General features: G+C 37.7%; 1 protein-coding gene across 1 annotated transcript in view; it reads right to left on the bottom strand.

The window, feature by feature from the left end:
* Nucleotides 1-21,646, bottom strand: part of SVEP1 (sushi, von Willebrand factor type A, EGF and pentraxin domain containing 1) — a 225,115-nt gene that overhangs the window by 71,635 nt on the left and 131,834 nt on the right. The window contains exons 19-27 of the mRNA XM_011954605.1: nucleotides 21,049-21,210; nucleotides 20,573-20,664; nucleotides 19,359-19,455; nucleotides 17,347-17,460; nucleotides 13,323-13,436; nucleotides 12,461-12,662; nucleotides 9,376-9,533; nucleotides 8,332-8,533; nucleotides 6,054-6,229 (exon numbers count right to left, since the gene is read on the bottom strand). Of these exons, the coding sequence (XP_011809995.1) occupies nucleotides 6,054-6,229; nucleotides 8,332-8,533; nucleotides 9,376-9,533; nucleotides 12,461-12,662; nucleotides 13,323-13,436; nucleotides 17,347-17,460; nucleotides 19,359-19,455; nucleotides 20,573-20,664; nucleotides 21,049-21,210 (1,317 nt within the window). The remainder of the gene's footprint in view (nucleotides 1-6,053; nucleotides 6,230-8,331; nucleotides 8,534-9,375; nucleotides 9,534-12,460; nucleotides 12,663-13,322; nucleotides 13,437-17,346; nucleotides 17,461-19,358; nucleotides 19,456-20,572; nucleotides 20,665-21,048; nucleotides 21,211-21,646) is intronic.

The following is a 21,646-nucleotide window of genomic DNA, read 5'->3' on the forward strand; positions in this document are numbered from 1 at the left end:
TGCCATGAGCCTGACTTGATTACACTACGCTTGATTTCTATCAGAGCATCCTCTCCTGGTTTTCTTTGAACCTTTCTGCTCATTCTCAGTCTCCCTTCTCTGCCTGCCTCTTAGAAGTGATTCTAAGATTCTACCCTGTGACTTTCTTCCTTCAACTACTCTTTTTTTTTTAAATTTCAGTAGTTTTTGGGGAACAGGTGGTTTTGGGTTACACAGATCACTTCTTTAGTGAGATTTTCTGAGATTTTGATGCACCCATCACCTGAGCTGTGTAAACTGTACCCAACGTGTAGTCTTTTATCCCTCACCTACTTCTTACCCTTCCCTTAAGTCCCCAAAGTCAACTACTATTTCAATTTGATCTCACTTGTTGATCTATGTCCATTGATCCTTCCTTCATGATTTCCCAATCTACATGTTTTTAAATTGTATTAATAATTTTAAAGTTAACACATGCACAGAAGGAAAATTTTAAATTACAAATAACTCTTCTTACCTAGAAATAATTATTTAATAGGTTTTTGTATTTCTTTCCAGGTTTTTATTTTAATTTCGTTCTAGTATATGTGTATGTATGTGTGAGGTATTTTAAAACGCATAACTCAGTATCATACTCTACAGAATGTTTGAATATTGTTCAAGGTGTTGTAAGACCATCTTGAACATGTTCTCATTTCATGAGTTTTAATAGCTATGCTATTTTTTTTTTGAGACAGAGTCTTACTCCCTCACCCAGGCTAGAGTGCAGTGGTGTGATCTCAGCTCAACATAACCTCTACCTCCCAGATTCAGGTGATTCTCATGGCTCAGCCTCCCAGATAGCTGGGATTACAGGTATGCACCACCATATCTGGCTAACTTTTGTATTTTTAGCAGAGATGGGATTTCACCCACCCTCACCACCCATGTTGATCAGGCTGGTCTCCAACTCTTGGTCTCAAGTGATCCAGCCACCTCAGTCTCCCAAAGTACTGGGATTACAGATGTGAGCTACTATGCCTGGCCTAACTATGCTATTTTAACACATGAATGGGTAACAAAACATAATTTGCTTAATTAATTAAACAGCCCCTTATTACTGGATGTTGGCCTTGTTTCTAAGTTTAATACTAAAATAACACTGAGATAAACATGTTTATTTATACATACTTATATATATGTTCAAATTATTGATGATTTCCATAGATTTATTTCTAGTAAACTGACGGTTGCAGGCAAAGAATTTCTAGGAGGCTTTTGATGCAAGTTTCTAAATTGCTTTCCAGAAAAATTATATCAACTTACATACTTGCCGGCGCTCTATACACAGGATTGCTATGCTGAATCCTAGCCAATTTTATAGTGTCACTAAAAACAACTTTGCCAATTTGATATAAAGCAGTATCAGACCTGTATCTTCAGGTGTATGTATTTTTGTGACTAGAAATTCAACATAGACCTCAAACTCAGTATGTCTAAAACCATATACATAATCTTTTCCCCCATCACTAACTCCTTTTCTTAGAATTCTTACCTTAGCCAACAGACTCTTCAACAAACTTGGTCAAACTGAAGCCAGTCATTCACTGCTATGCACTGAACTGTGTCCCCGCCAAATTCATATGTTGAAGCCCTAACTCCCACCATGGTGGTATTTAGAAATGGAGCCTTTGGGAGGTGATTGGATTTAGATGAGTTCATGAGGGTAGGGCCCACATGATGGGACTAGGGCTTGTATAAGAAGAGACACCAGAAAGTTTGCTCTCTCTCCCCCTGCCATATGAGGATACAGTGAGAAGGTGGCTGTCTACAAGCCAGGAAGGGGGCTCTCACCAGGAACGAACCATACTGGTACCCTGATCTCAGACTTCCAGCCTGCAGGACTACAAGAACATTAATTTCATTTATTTTTATTTTTTTATTTTTGAGGCAGAGTTTCACTCTTGTTGCCCAGGCTGGAGTGCAGTGGCGCGATCTCACCTCACTGCAACCTCTGCCTCCTGGGTTCAAGCAATTCTCTTGCCTCAGCCTCCCAAGTAGCTGGGGGCCCGCCACCATGCCCAGCCAATTTTTTATTTTTTTATTTTTAGTAGAGATGGGGTTTCACCATTTGGCCAAGCTGGTCTCAAACTCCTGACCTCAGGTGATCTACTTGTCTTGGACTCCCAAAGTGCTGGGATTACAGGTGTGAACCACTGCACCTGGCCAATTTCAGTTATTTAAACCACTTTGTGTATGGTTTTTTATTTTTTATGGTAACCTGAGCGGACTAAGACAGCTATGAAGGGTGTCAATTGGAACTCTGCAATATTTATGGATTCTCAATCATCCTGGCCATCCTTATGCCTCTGGTCAGTAAACTATTTCCTTAGGTGGTTACTGTAAGAGTTTCTTGGTTTTATTTTGCTGTTCCTTCAATCTACCTTTTACTCTTCCATCATTGTTGATATTTTAAAGATAAAAATGTTTTTTTAACCAGAAAAGAAATATACATTCATTATAAAAATATCATAAAATAAAGAAGAAAATAAAAATCACCTGTAATCGCACCACTTAGAGAAGAGATAGTTGAAAACAAGAACACACTAAATTAAACCAACACAAAAAAACCACTGCCCCACCTCACTTGATAATGCCATTTCCTTTTGAAATACCTTTAATGACTCTTAATTCAACTGAAGGAAAAAGTGTGTATTTCTTGGGGGACATAAACAGGCTCATTACAGCCCAACACTATGTTATGTTTTAGCTTCTTTCTCTATCACGTCTTCCTTTTCTTCTCCTCTATATACACTGTGCTATTGCTTTGAGGATCAGTCAACCATTCCTCCTCACACAAAACCCATTCATGGCTCCGTGCCCTCTGCACGCAGAGCTCCTTCTGTCTGAGCTGCCTTTCCCTGTTCTTCTGACTCATCCGTCAAGACTCAGGCTGGTTAAATTCAGCAGATGTTTATGAAGCTACCAATAATGTGCTGTCTACAATACCAGGCACTGGACTTACACTGATGAAAAAGGATTTCTTCTTCTAAGAGATAATTCTAAGGGAAAATTCATACATAAATACTTTGCAATATAGTGTGGTTAATGCAGCAGTGGAGGCATGCAGAGTGAGAGAAGAACTGAAAGAAAAAGCTCAATAAGAATGGGCTGGGCTCAGGGAAATCTTTCAGACATGGATCTTGAGGATTTAGAGTTAATCTCATGCAGAAGGAAGATATGGAGAGTTTCTAGGCAAAGGAGTGGGTAGATTGCAAGAAAGAATTCCATAGCATGATGTGTATGGTAGATACTAAGGGTGTCCATCCACATCCCCAGAGGTTCCCTCTACCATTGTGAGTGCTACAGTTTCTAATGGTCCCACACCTACTCCATGTGTGGACATGTATCAATAGGCTAATCTAAGTGGAAAAGGCAGAAGGGGACATGAAGAGGGCACAGCCATAAATTAAAAGAGTTAGGCTCTAGGAATGCAATTTGAGAGACTCATTTTAACTCTTTTGGAATTCTCTGTTTCTTCATTTCTAAAATAGTAGCATAACTGCTCTATTAAATTCACATGATCATTGTGACAAAAACATTGAGTAAATTTTGTAAAAATGTTTGGGTAATTAGGCATAAATGGTATTACAAGGAAGTTTTAGTTTTGGCACTGGCTTCCTGTTCAAGTATATTTTACAAAGAGGCAAAGAATGATAGACCACATTTTAAATTTATCCAGTGATTTCATCAAAATCATCTTATTAGATATTGCCCTAGTATTATAAAATAATTACATGATTTTCAAAAGCAACCTCTATATTAATCTCCCAATACTCCCATCTTACAGCAACCTGTCTAAAGTTTCTGTTTCTCTTTCCTTCCCCTCCAAATTAATCTCCCCAATCCATTTCTTTATAAATCACCCTTGCTCCCTAAATTCATTAAATGTCCTGAGCCTCCTTCTCTGCCTTCTCCTCATAGCAAAATGCATGTGTCCTTGACTCTACAGCTCTATCCTTTGGGTCTTCCATTTCTGGAACCTCAACACTCAGATGGTGCCTTACTGGCTGGATTGGCACTTGGCAAATGCTCAGCGTGTGGATACATGTCCAAGGATCTGTCTGTATGTTTCATTCATCTCTTCAGTTATTCTGGGGTTTAAGGAAGAGTGGGCTTTCTCTCTTATTTTTCATTTGTCCCAAGTTTCTCTCCCAGGAGAAGCATAATAAATGCTTCTTAGATATTAACTCAGATATTAACTTTCAGTGCTATCCCTGCACTTGGGAGTCCTTTTGTCCTCTGATTAGAGACCTCTTTGTTGTTTAGGAATTTTCATATACACCCTATTACTTCTTTCTGCTCATGCCCAGAACCACTTAAGCTGCCCTTTCTGCCATCTCCCCAGCCATCTTAAAATCCATCAGTGACTCCCTATTGATTTTAGGGTGAAAACCTCAATCCTTAACCCACACTACATGGGTTTATGTGATTTGGCCATGTCTGCCCTCTCTACCTGATTGTCTTGCCTTCCCTCTTTCAGCCTGCATTTCAGATACATCAATCTTTTTCTAGCTCTTTCAACAAGGCCCAGTCCCCTTCGCTAATTAGTGCCTGGTCATCCTTGAGAGTTAGGGACATCTCCACAAGCCTCCATGGACTCCCCATTCTACATCAGCTCCCTGGTTACAGGCTTTCATAGAATGATGTTCCTTTCCTCCATAGTGCTTGCCTCAGTGTGAAATTACACATCATTTAGTGTGATTATGTGATGAACACCTCACTCCCTGGCCACAATAAAAGCTTCTGGAGAGCAGGGACACATGACTTTTGCTCACCATTGGGTTTCCGATGCCTTGCATAGGTGCCTGGCCCTCCTAGTGAGTGCTTAGGACGTATTCTTTGAATTCACAAGTAGATCAATTTTGGTTTGATCCACATGGATCTTCGTAGTATTAAAAGTGAAACAATGTATGGACACCTTTTTTTTTTTTTTTTTTTTTGAGACAGACTCTCTCTGTTGCCCAGGGTGGAGTGCAGTGGTGAGATCTTGGCTCACTGCAACCTTTACCTCCTGGGTTTTCAAGCAATTCTCCTGCCTCAGCCTCCCAAGTAGCTGGGATTACAGGCACCTGTCACCACACCTGGATAATTTGTTTTTTGTGTGTTTTTAGCAGAGATAGGGTTTCACCATATTGGCCAGGGTGGTCTCAAACTCCTGACCTCGTGATCCACTCGCCTCAGTCTCCCAAAGTGCTAGGTAATTACAGGCCTGAGCCACTGCACCCGGCCAATAATTTCTAATAAATAAAATAAGTATTGTATTTGAGGCTTTGCAAAGGCATCTCATCACATTTTTATGAAGTTTAGTATTTTTGTGCTATATTTATTAGTATACTTATCCTAGTTTCATACAACTTACTTCTAGAATATATTAGTCAGTTTCTAATACTTTAATTCATTTTTGTCTATTTAATTTTCTTTTATCTAGGCACCATTTTGTATACCTGAAACAAATGAGCAAAGTAAAAAGTAATGTCATATGCATATATTTCTATAGATGTATCCAGATGGAACAAGCTTATTGCCATGTACAATGCTGAGAACCTGGGTCACCTAATGAAATTTAGTTTGCAATTCTTCAAACTAAAACTCCTGGGATATTTATTAAAAACTATTTTTTAGAAGATAGGTCAAGATCTATTTGAAAAGGGCCATAAAAGATGGATAGCCATGGTCCTGCTTATATACTGATTACAAAACAAAACAAAACAATCCTTAAAATAAACAAAAAATACCAGTAATTAATCTCCTTGGAAGACAGTTTAGCAACCAGCTGTTAGTTCAGCATGCTTCTTGGTAGTCTTAATGTAGATCGTCAAAGGCATTTCTCACACAGAGAGGCAAACAGCTTACCTAGGAAAAAAGCTTCTAATAACCCACAGTTAGGATAATCAGGGAGTAGGAAATGAGAGAGAGAGAGCTGTTAATCTTTGTTTGAAACCAAGGACAAAAATGCTAGCAAACCTGATGTCCATTTAAGGAGCATCACCTCTACAGTTCAACAGAATTATACTCATTTTGTTAAAACATACCAGGTATGGGCAAACCAACAGAGAGGCCAGCACCACCGTCAGATAATTTCCCATCGATGTAGACTTTCCAGACGCCATTGGCACTTGTCCAAGTGATTGCAATATGATGCCATCTGCCATCATTCACTGAGGGACAATTTGTTATCTTTTCCTTGCCATTCACATAAAGAACCCAGCTGTGGAGAGAAAGATTCCAGGGAATGTAGTCATTAGCCATATGTTGCAATCCTTACTGTGGGGCATGTTACTATTTTTCTTCTTTTCCTTTTTTTTGTGGGTAAAGTACTTCGTGTAAACCCATTACTCTTCTTTTTTTCTCCATTTGGTCACATTTTATAAAAGCAGATTTGATTTACTAATTATACTTGATTGCAGCTCACTGAAAATTGGTTTGCGTTCTTAAACACTGAGGGGTAGGAAAAAGTCTTAGGATGAGCCAGGAGAAGTTGCTCCAATTTGAGACAGTTTACCAACTGGCTGTTTTGGAGAGAATGAGTCAAGAATGGAAAGGGTGAGAATTGTGTAAATGCCAGACTGACATCCTTCTTCCAGAATGTAAGTTTCTTAAGACCAAGAACAAATTTCAGATGTTTCATAGATGCTTCATCAAACAAACAATAAGTCTGTCTGATGGTTGCTGCTATGGTATGAATATTTGTGTGCTCTCAAAATTTATGTATTGAAATGTAATCACCAATGTGATTAGGAGGTGGAGTCTTTGGGAAGTGATTAGGTCATGAAGGCTCTGACGAGACCACTTGCACCTTCACCATATGAAGACATAGTAAGAAGGTGCCATCTGTGGACAGGAAAGTAGGGCCTCCCCAGACACTAACTATGCTGGCACCTTGATCTTGAAGCCTCCAGAACTGTGAGAAATACAATTCTGTTCTTTACAAGCTATCAAGTCTATGCTATTTATTGTAGCAGCCTGAATGGACTAAGACAGTTGCTCATGCAGTCATATGTCAGACAAAGTATGCCAATCCAAAGAAAAGAATATTTGAAACAACAAGGATGGCCAGCCAGAAGATGTTTCCAACAACTGTGTCATTCAGGGAAATAACAAAGCTAATAAGCAGTTTAAAGTAAAAAATCTTCAAAATCAAATGAAGAAAAAGAAACGATTAGAGGAAGTTGATGATGAAGATAAAAATTCATTGACTACTTCTCCCAGCATCTTATCAGATCTTGTTTACAGATGTTTATGAAAAAATATTTTTTGTGACATTAATGGTTTCCTTTCTGCATTTTTCCAGTTTCTCTCCTTATTTAAGGAGGCAACAGGTTCTCTCTATATATTTTATCTCAAAGGAGGGTTTTTGCAAACTTCTTGGATTTTTGTTTTTTAACAGATCTAGTAAATAAAGAAGAATAGTATTTGAGGATGGGAGATTTCTACCAGAATAGTGAGATTCCCCTGGATTGCGGATAGAAAAAAAAAGCTCAGTGGGTTTTGAACACCAACAACCTGCTCATAAGTAGAATTTCAGTGGATCTGAGAGGAAAAGACCATGTGGTGCACCACAGAATCTAACCACATTGAAGTTATGAACCTGACGTTTTGCCAAGGGTTTCATATGTTTAAAAAGCAGTGGGTTTAAAGGGACCATAAGGCTGAGTCAGTGGACAGCTCAGTGATAATGTCGACAGTTGACCAGTGATGGAAGTTCTGCTTAAGTCTGTGGCTCTTTGGCAAGACTCTGGGTACAACTAAGGTTGGCTCTCCTGACAACCCAGGGGGATGGGGCCCTGAAGTTGGAATTAGTGGATTCTAAAAAAATATGCGCACTGAGTTTGTATACTGATTTGTATGCAATACACTTGTCTCCCAAGGGTCAATGATGTCACTGAAATCCCTTAACTTTTAGAGGTCCTATTATATAAAAGAAAGAGCATCAGTATTTGAGTCAGAGTTTGAGACTTAGCCCTGCTACTTCCAAGGTGTGAGATTTGGGGCAAGTCATTTAGACTTTCTGAAACTTTATTCTACTGTCTGTAAAATGGGCACAGTTCCTCAGGTCATTGTGAATATCAGAAGAAGTAATACATATGAAAATACTTAGTAAAAAGCAGGATACAATACATGTTTGAGGTATTATCACTAAAATTTTACCTTCTTACAGAACTTGTTCAGATGCTCCATTTGATTATTGATACCCTGCTGTTTTCTGAGAACAACTGACCCTCTACTTTCCCATTTCCCATCCTCAATGTCAGTTCTAATTTGGCTCCAAGATAAGGTCTTAAGCACAGCCTTCCCGATGCTTCTGCTTACCCATTATAATCAGTCAGGAGCAAAGTATTGTCGCTGCCATTATCAACTGCATAGGAGATTGGTGTTCCATAGTTCATGTCATCAGAGGATTTCATCCAGAAGGTACAGGTTAGAGCATGGAGAGATGGGAGCACACCATCTAGCATAACGTATCCATAGATGCCAGAAACTTCAAAATCCAGGTTAAAGCCTGTAGACTGTTCTGTAATGAATAAGAAAAGTGTGCAGACAGTGGCACTTGGAAGACATTTCCAGTTGTCAAAGGAAGCAGTGCTATTGTCAAAGAAGCTCATTTCAGTGAATATGATTATTTACCTAAGAAGCAGTTTCAAAATTAAATAAATATTATTTACAAAATACATAGTGCATTCTTTTAAATAAAATAATCAGTGAGTATACAAGATAGGAAAAGCATTCAATAGTGAAAGGAAGCAGAGAAACAGGAGGTAGTTGGAAGGAGAGGTGGAACTGAAATGCTACTAAAGCCAGGAGATACTAAAGCATGTCTGTATGCTAATGAGAATGACTCAGTAGAGAGGAAGTAATTGATGTCACAGGAGAGTAGGAGGAGGATCTGCAAGGGTAACATGCTACCCTATTTAGGACTCTGGCTTTTCCCTATTTCATGAGCAATTCAGCTCTGCCCCAAACCTGCATAGACCACTCAATAAAACAAGTCTTACAGCTAAAAGACTCCAGTCTCCTGAGAAAGTATTTAGATTTGATCTGCTGATTCTCAAACATGTTCATGGATTCTCACCTCTGAAGTCAAGTGGCTTATCAAAGTATCCTTTTTATTATAAATAAGTAGAATATGAAGAGCTCTACTAAATTCAGTTTTCTCTATTTCCCCCCTAAATTTTTAAGCTTCAATTTCATCATCTGTGCCACTGAGGATAATAGTAGTAGTACCTAGTTTGTCAAATGGCTGTGAAGATTAAACGAGTACAAAGTCTTTGGCATAGTTTTTGGCCTATGGGCAGTGCTTGGTGCAGGCAAAACTATTTTTAGTATTGTTATTAATAACACTGAGTTGATATATACCTGTTTCACACCTGTTGCCTGAAAATCCTGGTTGACATTTACAACTGTATGAATTTAATTCATCCACACAGGTGGCCTGATTTCTACATGGGTTAGACTGACATTCATTGATGTTCAATTCACAGTGTGATCCTGTGAAGCCAGCTGCACACAGGCATCTGAAAGAAAACAAAATGTTGTAACAATTAGAACAGTTGTAGGAAGTCTCCCATTTATGACAATCTTATCTGAAAAGACTTTGAAAATCAAAATGCTGGAACATATTTTCAACATCAAAATGCTTTAATTGTAGATTACTTTTTCCAGTTCACCTGATTAAACCTATATAAGATAAGATGCATTAGAAATGTTGTAGTAGCAAAAATAAAGTAGAAAGTAGTTCTGGTCCAGGTGAAATACAATTCACATATTGTGGTTTCTCTCCTCATAGGAGTTCTCAGAAAAATATGAAAAGTTCAGATGCTGTTCTAAAGGCTTTTATATGTTAAGCCAATTTTTATAACAGTGAGGCAATACTAGTATTATTCCCATTTTACAGATGAGCTAAACTGGCTCAGAGAGGTTCAAGAATTTGCCCAAGTTCTATTGCTACCAAGTGGTGGACTGGGATTTTGAATCAACCTGTATCCTTTTTCTTAATCAGGATGCTATACAGTTTCTGCACTATGCAACAAACCATTTTAAACCCATCAGAATGGAAAGTATATCTGGTGATGTCAAATGTTGACAGGAGTGTCATAAAATAGGAAGTCCCATATAGTGAATAGGACTACAATTTGGCAATGTCCTGAGAAGTTGAGTTTGTGTTCCCAGAGCCCTATAAATCCATTTCTTGTTTTCTGCTCTAGGAGATAATTACACAAGGTGCACAGGGACCCATATAACAAATGTTCATAGCAGCATCATTCTAAATGTCTATGGAGAGGAGAATGAGAAAATGAATCATAGCATAATTAAGTCCATCATGTAATGGAATACTAAGGAGCAACTGAAATGAACAAACCAGAGCCAAATGTAACCACCTTGATAATACTTGAAAATATGTTGTGTGGAAAAAAAAAACAAATTGCAAAAAGAATATGTATGTTATGATGCCACTTATGTAACATGTAAGTTTTATACTGTTTATAGAAGTCATATATGTAGCAAAATATAAAACCGAATAAGAAAGATATATTCAGACTTCAGGACAGTGATTACTGCTGGGGGAAGAAGGTGAATATGTGTGTGTGTGTGTGTATGTGTGTGTGCGCACACACATGTGTATGCGTGTGTGTGTTGAAGAGAATCCAGCCCTACCTTTAGAACTTATGTCTTTAAAACAAAAGATGTGAATCAAATATGGCAAAATACTAAGGTTTGATAATCACAGTGATCAGTACATTACTTTTATTATTCTTTGTAATTTTCCGTGTGACTGAAATAGTTTGTAATTTAAAAGGACTGGTCCACTAAATGCAAGTTAATGTTATCATTACTAGCATGTTCATATGAAAACCTCTTTGATATTGACCTAACAGTGACTAACAGGAATAAATGGTGGTTGGCGGATTTAAGCAAAACTCTCATTTGGAATTGGGGGATCTTTACTGGGTCTATGCATTTGATGGTAAATCTATTTTGACTATATAATTTCACTCACCTTTATCCTCCTGTGTTTGGTGTCATTACAACACTATCATATCCTCATCTATGAAATAGATTCACTTTGTCAACAACCTACATTCCTTCTGAATTGGGAGCGTGTACTTTCACCTTTCTTCTAGTTAGGATTTAGACAACTTTGGTATTCATCAATCGTTTTAAACCAGGAAAGATTTTGGAACTCTTGTTGTTCATCTGGAAACTTCTCATTGCCTACAGTGAGGCATACGCCAGAAAATGTCAAACACCCATAAGAAAGCAGCGCTACATGATAAGACCTCATTTCCATATTGATGGTGAGGATATTGTGGGAGGATGGTAACGGAAGGGGGCTGAAGTAGAAGGAAGGGGATTGGGAAATGTTGCAATTGGGCTAGACCTCTTTTGTTCTTTTTTGGTTTTTACTTTTGTAAACTTATAACACCAGCAGCACCTTGAGGACAATACAGTTTTCTAAAATTTTGTAAGCAAGAGAAATCTGTCTTGTGTACTACAGATGTGCTGTCTTCTGTACTCCCCTGCAAAGAGTGGGGGATGGAACAGGATAGTCTTGATAATGACAACAGGAGAGGGTTGTGTTTCAAACTGTATTCTACTGACACTTAAGAGCTGCCTCAGGGAGACATAGTCTTTCTTCCCCTCAAACACTACTATTTTCAGCCATAAAAGCTTAGCTTTTATTATTTTACCTTTTTACATTCATGTTAGATTTCTTTTAACAAAAGGTTACTAAAAGTTTCAAAATTGTGGACATAGAATATAGATGAGCACTATCACAATATGACTGCAGATTCCATTTTGATTTTATCTGGTATAGAAACTTCAGCTAAAGCACGGGCAGATCACCTGAGGTCAGGAGTTTGAGACCAGCCTGGCCAACATGGTGAAACCCCATTTCTGCTAAAAATACAAAAGTTAGCCAGGCCTGGTGGCGGACACCTGTAATCCCAGCTACTCGGGAGGTTGAGGCAGGAGAATCGCTTGAACCCAGGCGAAGGAGGTTACAGTGAGCTGAGATCCCGCCATTGCACTCCAGCCTGGGCAACAAGAGCAAAACTTCATCTCAAAAATATAAAAATAAATAAATAAATAAAATATGGGCTTTGTCTAGTGCTACTGTGTTTTCTTCTGAGTAATTATATTTCCTTTCATCTTTTATGACTTCCCCAGTATAGAATGTTAGTTCCCAAACATGGCTGTGCATCAGCATCATCGGGAAACTTAAGCCATAACAGGTTGCCTATTTTAAAATGGTAGACTCTACTCAGGGCTTAGTGAAGCAGAAATGGCGGTGAGAATATTCAACTATAGCCTATCCTCGGGCCAGCATTTGAAAATGGCTGACCTGAGACTCAAAGCAATATTCCATAAAGGCTGCAGAAACACTGACTAGTTTAGAAAAATTTTTAAAAAAGTGAAAAGAATCAGACTTAGCCTTTACCTGAAGCTATTGGCACCGTCTTTACAGGTAGCTCCATTTTTGCATGGCCGACTGAGACACTCATCCACGTTCTTTCCACAACGGGTACCCAAAAATCCAGGTGGGCATTTGCACAAGAATCCCCCAACCTGGTCTTCACAGACTGCATTATTTAAGCATGGGTTTGACTGGCATTCATTGACTTCTGTTTCACAATGCAGGCCTGAGGATGGAGAAGGAAGAGAAACAGCCCAAATGATTAACTTTTGGCCAAGATGGTCTTGAAATCCTGAGCTCAAGTAATCCACCTTCCTCGGCCTCCCAAAATGCTGGGATTACAGGTGTGAACCACCATGCCCAGCCGATAATCTGCTTTTTTAAATCTTATTTTTTTTGAAATTAAGTTTGGTAATAGACATCTAATTGAGATAATGTTAAGAAATAAAGCTAGTAAATTCCATTCAAAACTTGCTTGTTTCTTTGATCTTGCCTTTTTCCTTTACTTGCCGCTTTCTTTCTTGGATTTACCCTTCAGCAATTAAGCATACACTTTTAAACCATTATTGTGCATCTGTCTGCAATATGGTATTATATGATATGTCTCCAGTTCCTTCTTGAAAGTTTGCCTTAACACACACACACACCACATACGCAAATTATTTTTTGCTGAACCATTTGAGAGTAAATTGCAGACCTGCAGGCCCTTTCACCCCAAACATCTCAGCATATATTTCCTCAAAAAATGAAGACTTTCTCTTACATAATCACCATGCAGTCATAAAATCCAAAAATTCACATTAATATATATCATGTTAAGAAATGTACTAATTTGTGGTGCTTTACAAGATTTTAAGACAACTTGGGAAGACTGGAAACATCTTACCTACATATCCTTTCACACATGTGCAACGATAGCCAGCCACACCATCAACACAGATTCCTTTATTTAAACAAGGACTGGAGCTACACTCGTTTATATTTTCTTCACACCGCAGACCTGCAAAGAATTATTAATCTTTGAACTGGAGAAAACTTGAAAGGACTTTAAGACCAATAGTTTCCAAGCAAGTTGTTCAGGCATTGGAATAGGGAAATTGGAAGTCATGGCTAACATGTTTGTGATAAATTTAACTCTTTGCCAAACATGTTGAAATAAAATGTTTCTTCTGTGAACTGCAAATTTTTTCTAGCAAGAATCCTAACATATTCAGCATGCAATGGAAAATGATAACTATGAATATCTGACCATTTTTTTTAGTTAAAAAGATGCGTGATTTTGTTTTAAAATTATCCTCCTTATTTGTTTGCAAGTTGTTCTCTTTTTGAGTTTATTCCTTTTAGAGTTAAGTGGTAACAGTTACAGCGTTGCAGTTACAAAGTTGGCAAAAATTATGGGAGAAATATATTGAATGAAGAAAATAACTCATTTTCTTCTGCAAATTAGGGAAACACAGCCAAATTTCTGTGCAGCTGTCCCATGTTTTGTGTGAACATAATTTGAGAACAACTGATGTAATTCATATCCTTTATTTTACACATCTAGAATTAGATCCAAAGAGGTTTGTGACATTGCCAAGGACAGGCACAGAAATGAGCCTAGAACCATAAATCTTCACATTCAAGAATATACGTACAAAGACTCCTTGGGTTGAAGAGTTTAGGATGCTTAAATTTATAACTCATGGAATTATGTAACACATATCTAATAATTTATGTACCTTGACATTAAAATATGCTAAAAGGAAATTTCACAATGAAAGTTGTTTTTACGAGAATAGTAAATCTAACATAAAATCTACACTTTCATATAGACCATAATGAACACTGTTTTTCACAGTAAATCCACACAATAAACGTAATGTCTAATAAATAATATACATAATGCATTTCACATCTAGTAAATATATATTTATTTTATTTAGAAACCTGGTTCTACTTTTCTCATAGTATGTGTCTACCATTCTGGTCACAAGTTTTTACTATGATTCAACTCCAGGTGTCACTAACATGAGATTTGGAATTTTAAATAAAGAAATGTAGGATACAGGTGCATAATTTTAATACGGTCTATGGAAATGCAACCATAGGCAGATAGTGGAGAGGAAAGAGTATGAGAAAGAAAAATGGGAACCAGGCCAGCAATCTGGATGTGGTTCCAGCTGTTGAATACACACCCTTGGTTAGGGGTGATGAGTCTGCTGGTCTGCAGTTGGTCTCACAGCATGTGGGCCTCTTCGAGTATAAGCTGAGAGCAATTTGTTTCAAGATACATGTGACGTGGCCCCTAAACATAGGCCTGGGACTACCAGTGTTGCATGGATTTGAGATACAGAAAATATATGAGTTGTTCCAAATGATTACTACTGTAAATTATGTTAAACATTTTCATGTCTCTACGGAAATTGTTTTTAGATACACATAAAGTTATGGTTCCTCTGAAATGTTATCAGGATTTTACTAAACTTTTTAAGATATAGAAAATTATATACCCACATGTATTAAAATATATATTCAGATATCTTTTTAGTATAATAATGATTTTATGAGTTAGGTACAATGCTGGATGATTTATTTGATCTCAGTACTCTCCATAATAATATCATGGGGTCATTACTATTTACAAAGTAGTAAATCCTAGTCTATTTTATTAGAATATATCATCAGTATTATAATAATTATAATGTGGGTTAACAAGGGAATTGAGAATAAGATCACTGTTTCTGAACTATTTTTGTGAGAAGGTGCTGAAAACTGCGACTCGACTTAAGACATACACTTAGAGAAATCTCCAAACTGCTTTCCACAGTAACTGAACTAATGGACATTCCTAAAAAAGTGTATAAGCATTCTGTGTTTTTCTATAACCTTGCCAGCATGTGTTATTTTTTGACTCTTTAATAATAGCCATTCTGGCCGAAGGCAGTGACTCAGGCCTCTAATCCCAGCACTTTGGGAGGCTGGGGCGGGTGGATTACCGGAGGTCAGGAGTTTGAGACCAGCCTGACCAATATGGTGAAACCCTGTCTCTACTAAAAATACAAAAAATTAGCCGGGCATGGTAGCATGTGCCTGTAGTCTCAGCTACTTGGGAGGCTAAGACAGGAGAATTGTTTGAACCTGGGAGGCAGAGGTGGTAGTGAGCTGAGCTCATGCCACTGCACTCCAGCCTGGGCAACAGAGTGAGACTCCATCTCAAAAAATACAAAAATTTAAAAAAAGCCCTTCTGACTGGTGTGAGATGGTATCTCATTGTCATTTTGATTGGCCTTTTCTGATGATTAGTGATGATGAGCTTTTTTGTGTGTTTGTTGGTTGCTTATTGTCATCTTAGAGAAGTGTCTGTTCATGTCCTTTGCCCACTATTTAATGAGGTTATTTGTGTTTTGCTTGTTGATTTGTTTAAGCTCCTCATAGATTCTGAGTACTAGGCCTTTGTCAGATGCATAGTTTTCAAGTATTTTCTCCCATTCTGTAGGTTGCCTGTTTACTCCATTGATGCTTTCTTCTGCAGTGCAGAAGCTCTTCAATTTAATTAGGTCCTACTTGTTAATTTTTGTTTTTGTTGCAATTGCTTTTGGGGACTCAGCCATAAATCCTTTGCCAAGGCCGATGTCAAGAAGGGTATTTCCTGGGTTTTCTTATAGGATTTTTATAGTTTGAAGTTTTACATTTAAATCTTTAATGCATCTCAAATTAATTTTTGTATATGGTAAAAGGTTGGGGTCCAGTTTCATTCTTCTGCATATGGTTGGCCAGTAATCCCAGCAATCCCATTACTGGGTATACATCCGAAGAAAAATAAATCATTCTACCAAAAAGACACATGTGCTTGTGTGTTCATCCCAGTGCTATTTACAATGGCAAAGACATGGAATACGCCTATGTGCCCATCAATGGTGGATTAAAGAAAATGTGGTACTTATATATCATGGAATATTATGCAGTCATAAAAACTCCACAAAATCATGTCCTTTGCAGCAACATGGATGCAGCTGCAGGCCATTATTCTAAGTGAATTAAAGCAGGAACAGAAAGCCAAATACTGCATGTTCTCACTTCAAGTGGGAGCTAAACATTGAGTACACATGGAATAAAAATAGCAACAATAGATGCTAGGTACTATTAGAGGGGAGAAGAAAGGCGATGTGGGCTGAAAAACTACCTATTAGGTACTATTCTCACTACCTGGGTGATGGAATTATCTGTCCTCCAAACCTCAGCATCATGCAATATATCCGTGTAACAAAACTGCACTTGTACTCTCTGAATTAATAAAAGTTGAAATTATTTAAGTCATAAATAAAAAGATTTTGAATGCTAAAAAATAACACTTAAATATGTACTTATTTAAGTTAAAAGGAGAGGTATAGTGGTTCATAACAATTTCAAGGATACATGTGCCCTTCAAGGATACACACACATATTCACACACACACACACACACACACACACACACACACACACACACGAAAATCCACAGAAGTTAGCATATACACTTCATAAATTCAGTAAAATACTAGTAAAAAGCTTGGGGAGGGCCTTGTATTTGTAGTAAGCTTTACATATTTTCTGTCATTTCCTCACCTCCATTTTTACAAATGAAGACACAGGTTCAATGAAGTTAAATGTCTTGTCCAAGGTCACACATCTAGCTGGCAAAGATGGGAACACGCCTGTTTTATAAAGCAATTACATACTGCCATATTGATATCTTGTTCTCCTTACATAACAGAATAAGGACAAGAACACTTTCCCAATGCATGTAAGTAATATTAGAAAATACGCTTCTTCAATATGCTTATAATATCCTATAAATGTATCTTTGACACATTCCAAATTTATCTCGGTGATGACATCTTAATGATTCAAAGTTTCATATTGTTAAAAACAAGAAACCTTCCCCTTACCTGTGTAACCTGATGGGCACTCACAAATGAATTCCCCAATTAGGTCTTTACAAACTCCATTGTTGAGGCAAGGCAGTGGGCTGCACTCATCGATGTCTGTTTCACACTTTAAGCCTACAATGTAAACCAAATACTGAGGGACAATCCAAGGATGGGATTAACCAAAACAGAACTATGATCATTTAAAGGTAATTATCTCAATAATCAGAATTTTTAAGTGGGTAGTGGTAAAGAAAAGGGCAATATTCATTAAGTGCTACCATCTATTAAGTATTTAATGAAGGTACTACCTCTTTCTAAGCAAACAAATTTAAGATTTTCTTACTTTCTTTTTCTTTTTTTTTTTTTTTAAGGAGTCTCACACTATCGCCTAGGCTGGAGTGCAGTGGCCTGATCTCGGCTCACTGCAAGCTCTGCCTCCTGGGTTCACGCCATTCTCCAGCCTCAGCCTCTGGAGTTGCTGGGACTACAGGCGCCCGCCACCGCGCCCAGCTAATTTTGTTTTTGTATTTTTAGTAGAGATGGGGTTTCACCGTGTTAGCCAGGATGGTCTCTATCTCCTGACCTCGTGATCCACCCGCCTCGGCCTCCCAAAATGCTAGGATTACAGGCATGAGCCATCGTTCCCGGCCAAGATACTCTTATAAAGATACATAGAAGATAGCAAAAGATCTCAAATTGGCAGTGGGTTGGGGGCACTTGGAAGCATAAAATGGAGCCAGGAATTATGCTAATTTCAAAGTGAAAGCTACAATAGCATCTGTACTTGCTACCAAGGTCACCTGGCTGAGGGGTGGAGGTGGGGCTAAAGCCTGCCAGATCACAGCTCACATGCCAGGTGTCCCAGAGTGGCTGCATCTTCCCACAGGGAGCACATGGGCTTTCTACGGGCTAGCTGTGCTGGAAACCCATTTTCTTTCTCAGGGGCCTCCTCACTAGCATCAGCATTACCTGGGAACGCAATAAAAATACAAATTCTCAGGCTGTACTCCAGACCTACTGAATCAGAAATTCTGGGGTTGGGGTCCAGCAATCTGTGTTTCTAACAAGCCTTCCAGATGATTGTGATGCACATGACTATTTGAGAACCACTGTCCTATATTATACCCTCTCTCAACCACCACTCATTTACAGAATTCCCAAACAAGATCCTTTATTTCTTATGGAACATTAAGGTAAATATTTTTATAAAAATTCACAAAGACACACACACAAACAACACAAGCCAGCTATACTGGAATGCCAATATTCTAGACAGATCTCGACTATACTTTGTTTTTTGACTTTCCTTTTGCTTATCTTGTGGTGAATTCCTTTACTTAAATACTATTTCTCATTAAAAACTTTCAAGTTGGTTGTATAACATTGAAAAAAAAAAACTGTCTACAATAAAATGATTATTTTAAATTAATTGCAATTTTAAGGTATATTTCATTTCCCCTCAAAAATTATGTTTCTGGACTCAAGTCGAATGTGAACCAAACTGTTAAAAACCCCCATAATTCTTACATAATTCCTACATAATAAAGTCCAAAGCCAAATTGTTTTTCTAAGCACAGCTTCCAGAAAGCTAGAAACAAAGCAACAAATCATAGCTATTCACAAGAACTTCAATTAGTGTGTAGCAAATGAGAGAAACTGCCAGTTCATTTAAAAATGTTTATACTGGACAATCTGTTCTATGTGGAGTATCATGCATATAATTTTTGACAGAATGAAACTTTGAACATGACCCCTGGAATTGTATTTCAATTTAAATTGTAGGTTATGATAAAGACTCATAGGGAAGATGAATCTTTATTCTTTATCCAAAATGGGCAAAGAAAACTGTCATTTGTGAAGTATGTATAATTTTTTCACCTATTATCTTGTTCAACGAATTTTGGCACATTTACATAGTCTAATGTATCTTACCAGATATATTTAATATACTAAAGACTAAAGTTTGATACTGCAAGTCATAATGATTTCATATAAAAATATTAAAATCTACATTCCTCTCTGTTATTTACCTGTATATCCAAGTGGACAGAGACAAACATAACCACGCCCAAGTTGTTGGCAGGTTCCACTATTGTGGCAAGGGTTTAAGAAGCATTCATGGAAAACCTACCAGTAGCATAAAAAAATCAATCAGAGACAAAGCACTCTATGTATTTCAAAGCAGTCCTGATTAGAGTCAGAAGGTTTGCAACATTAGACAGCTCATTCCTGTTTCCAGGTAAGTTTATTCAAGCTAGCTGGGTTGCTGCCTGAATAACACCAGTGCCTGCCATATAGGGGAGCAAATGATATATATCATTCTTGGGTGATGTCCTGGTAAACCTAAGGAGCATTTTTAAATGCTGGCTGCATGCTAGAATACAACTGATATTTTAAAAGTATACTAAGGTCAGGGCCTCAACTCAGATCAGCTAAATCAGGATCTCTGGGAGTGAAGTCTGTATATTACTGTCTTAAAAACTTGGCCAGGATTCTGTTACACCTCCATGTGACAGCCACTGCTTTAGGAGACCCTACAAATTCCTATGTCCACTAGGCTCAGTTTGAAATATGACTTATAAAGTCCTAACAAGTCATTATGTTTGGACTTGGCTGTAGGAAGTTGAAATCAGAAATATATCCCCATTATCCATGAAAATACTAAAAGGCAAGGAATTCATGACATTGGGCAAGGTGAATTCAGAGTAACGACTGAATCTATTAAAGTAATCAAGACTTAACAACTAGTCTTTTAAAAGATATAGAGCATTTGGTTTAGCTATGTTTTTAATTTACGTTTCTTAATTTTTAAGAATTCATACTTTTTCCCAAGAAATCTCTTTTTTTTGCTGGTGAAGAAATTTAAATAATTTTCATGAAAGTTGGGTAACTTTTCCTGCCAATTAGAAAAGCCCTTTCGTTAAACCAAATTCCCTTACTCAGATGATGGGTTGTGCTTGTGGTAAGTGTTTATAGTGAATCAAAAGGCTCCTCGTATCTACTCATTCTTATTGCCAGGCATTTCTGGGAAAAACTCTCATTTTTGGTACTTAGAACATCTAATGTTGCATTTTGGGAATGTTCTAAATAGGAGTCATTGTAAATACAATTATTCATTTATAAAATTCATAATCTTGTTTACCTAAAATTTCAATCCTGGTCCTTTTCCTGTATGTCACTTGTAAAATGACACATTGCTTTCCAAGCATTCCACTAGAGAAAATTTTATGGAAAATGAACTTGCCTGACTGCTGATTTCATGCCTCTTTTTAATATGTCCAAGAGAGGCAGGGGGCACCACACTTTCCTCTGCTGCTGAGAAAGTTGAACTAAAACCTAATCAATTAATAGAAAAACATGTCAGTGTGGTACATATGGCAGTAAGTGGACTACATCTAACACTATGGTCAAGATTCTGCTTGTCAGAGTCGGTAAAGCCACATATATTTTGTTTGACTTACATTTTAAAAAAGAAAACCGAGATGGATGGCATACATCATTACATCCTAGACTCTTAGAAATTTAGAAATTATCAAGTTCAGTGTTTCCAAAACAAGACTCTTTGTGCCATAGTCATCAAAAATACCTCAGAAGGACAATTTAACAAGTCCAGATGCCCAAATTCACCGAACATAGTAATATTCAGAACTGAAGCTACAACAGAGACAGGGAAAAGTAAGAGTCCAACATAGGATTCCATAAGAAATGAAGTTTACTTACTTGAACATTCTGTGATGGATCTGGAACCAGCGAACGGGGTAGTTCCATAAAAGGGACAGGCCAGACAGAAGGCCTTCCCTGCATCGGGTTGGTAATAGTCGCGAGGACAGGGGTGACAGGGCATTAACCCAGAACGTGAGAATTTTCCTTCTGGACAAGGAACTGCGGAGGTAAAAACAAATCACATGTGCATATAAAGTAACACACCCTACCTTTGAAAGAAGTGATTTAATCTTTGCATATAAGAAACCTACTGAATTACCTATATAATCTCTTCCATATATTTAATACCCTTACCATCTTATCACCCAGGTAAATGTTTTGTTGGGTTTCCTTCCTGTCTTTAATCACACACGTTAATTTAATAAAGTTTAGAATTGGCCACATTATTCTGATTTTTCCACCTAACACGATATCGTGTTTCCCAAATCATTCCCTCAGATCATTATATAGATTTTAATAAAAGAAAAATGTGGCCGGGCACGGTGGCTCAAGCCTGTAATCCCAGCACTTTGGGAGGCCGAGACGGGCGGATCACCTGAGATCAGGAGTTCAAGACACCTGGCTAATACGGTTAAACCCCCGTCTCTAATAAAAA

This window comes from Colobus angolensis, unplaced genomic scaffold (genome assembly GCF_000951035.1).
Source record: "Colobus angolensis palliatus isolate OR3802 unplaced genomic scaffold, Cang.pa_1.0 Scaffold386, whole genome shotgun sequence".
NCBI lineage: Eukaryota > Metazoa > Chordata > Mammalia > Primates > Cercopithecidae > Colobus > Colobus angolensis.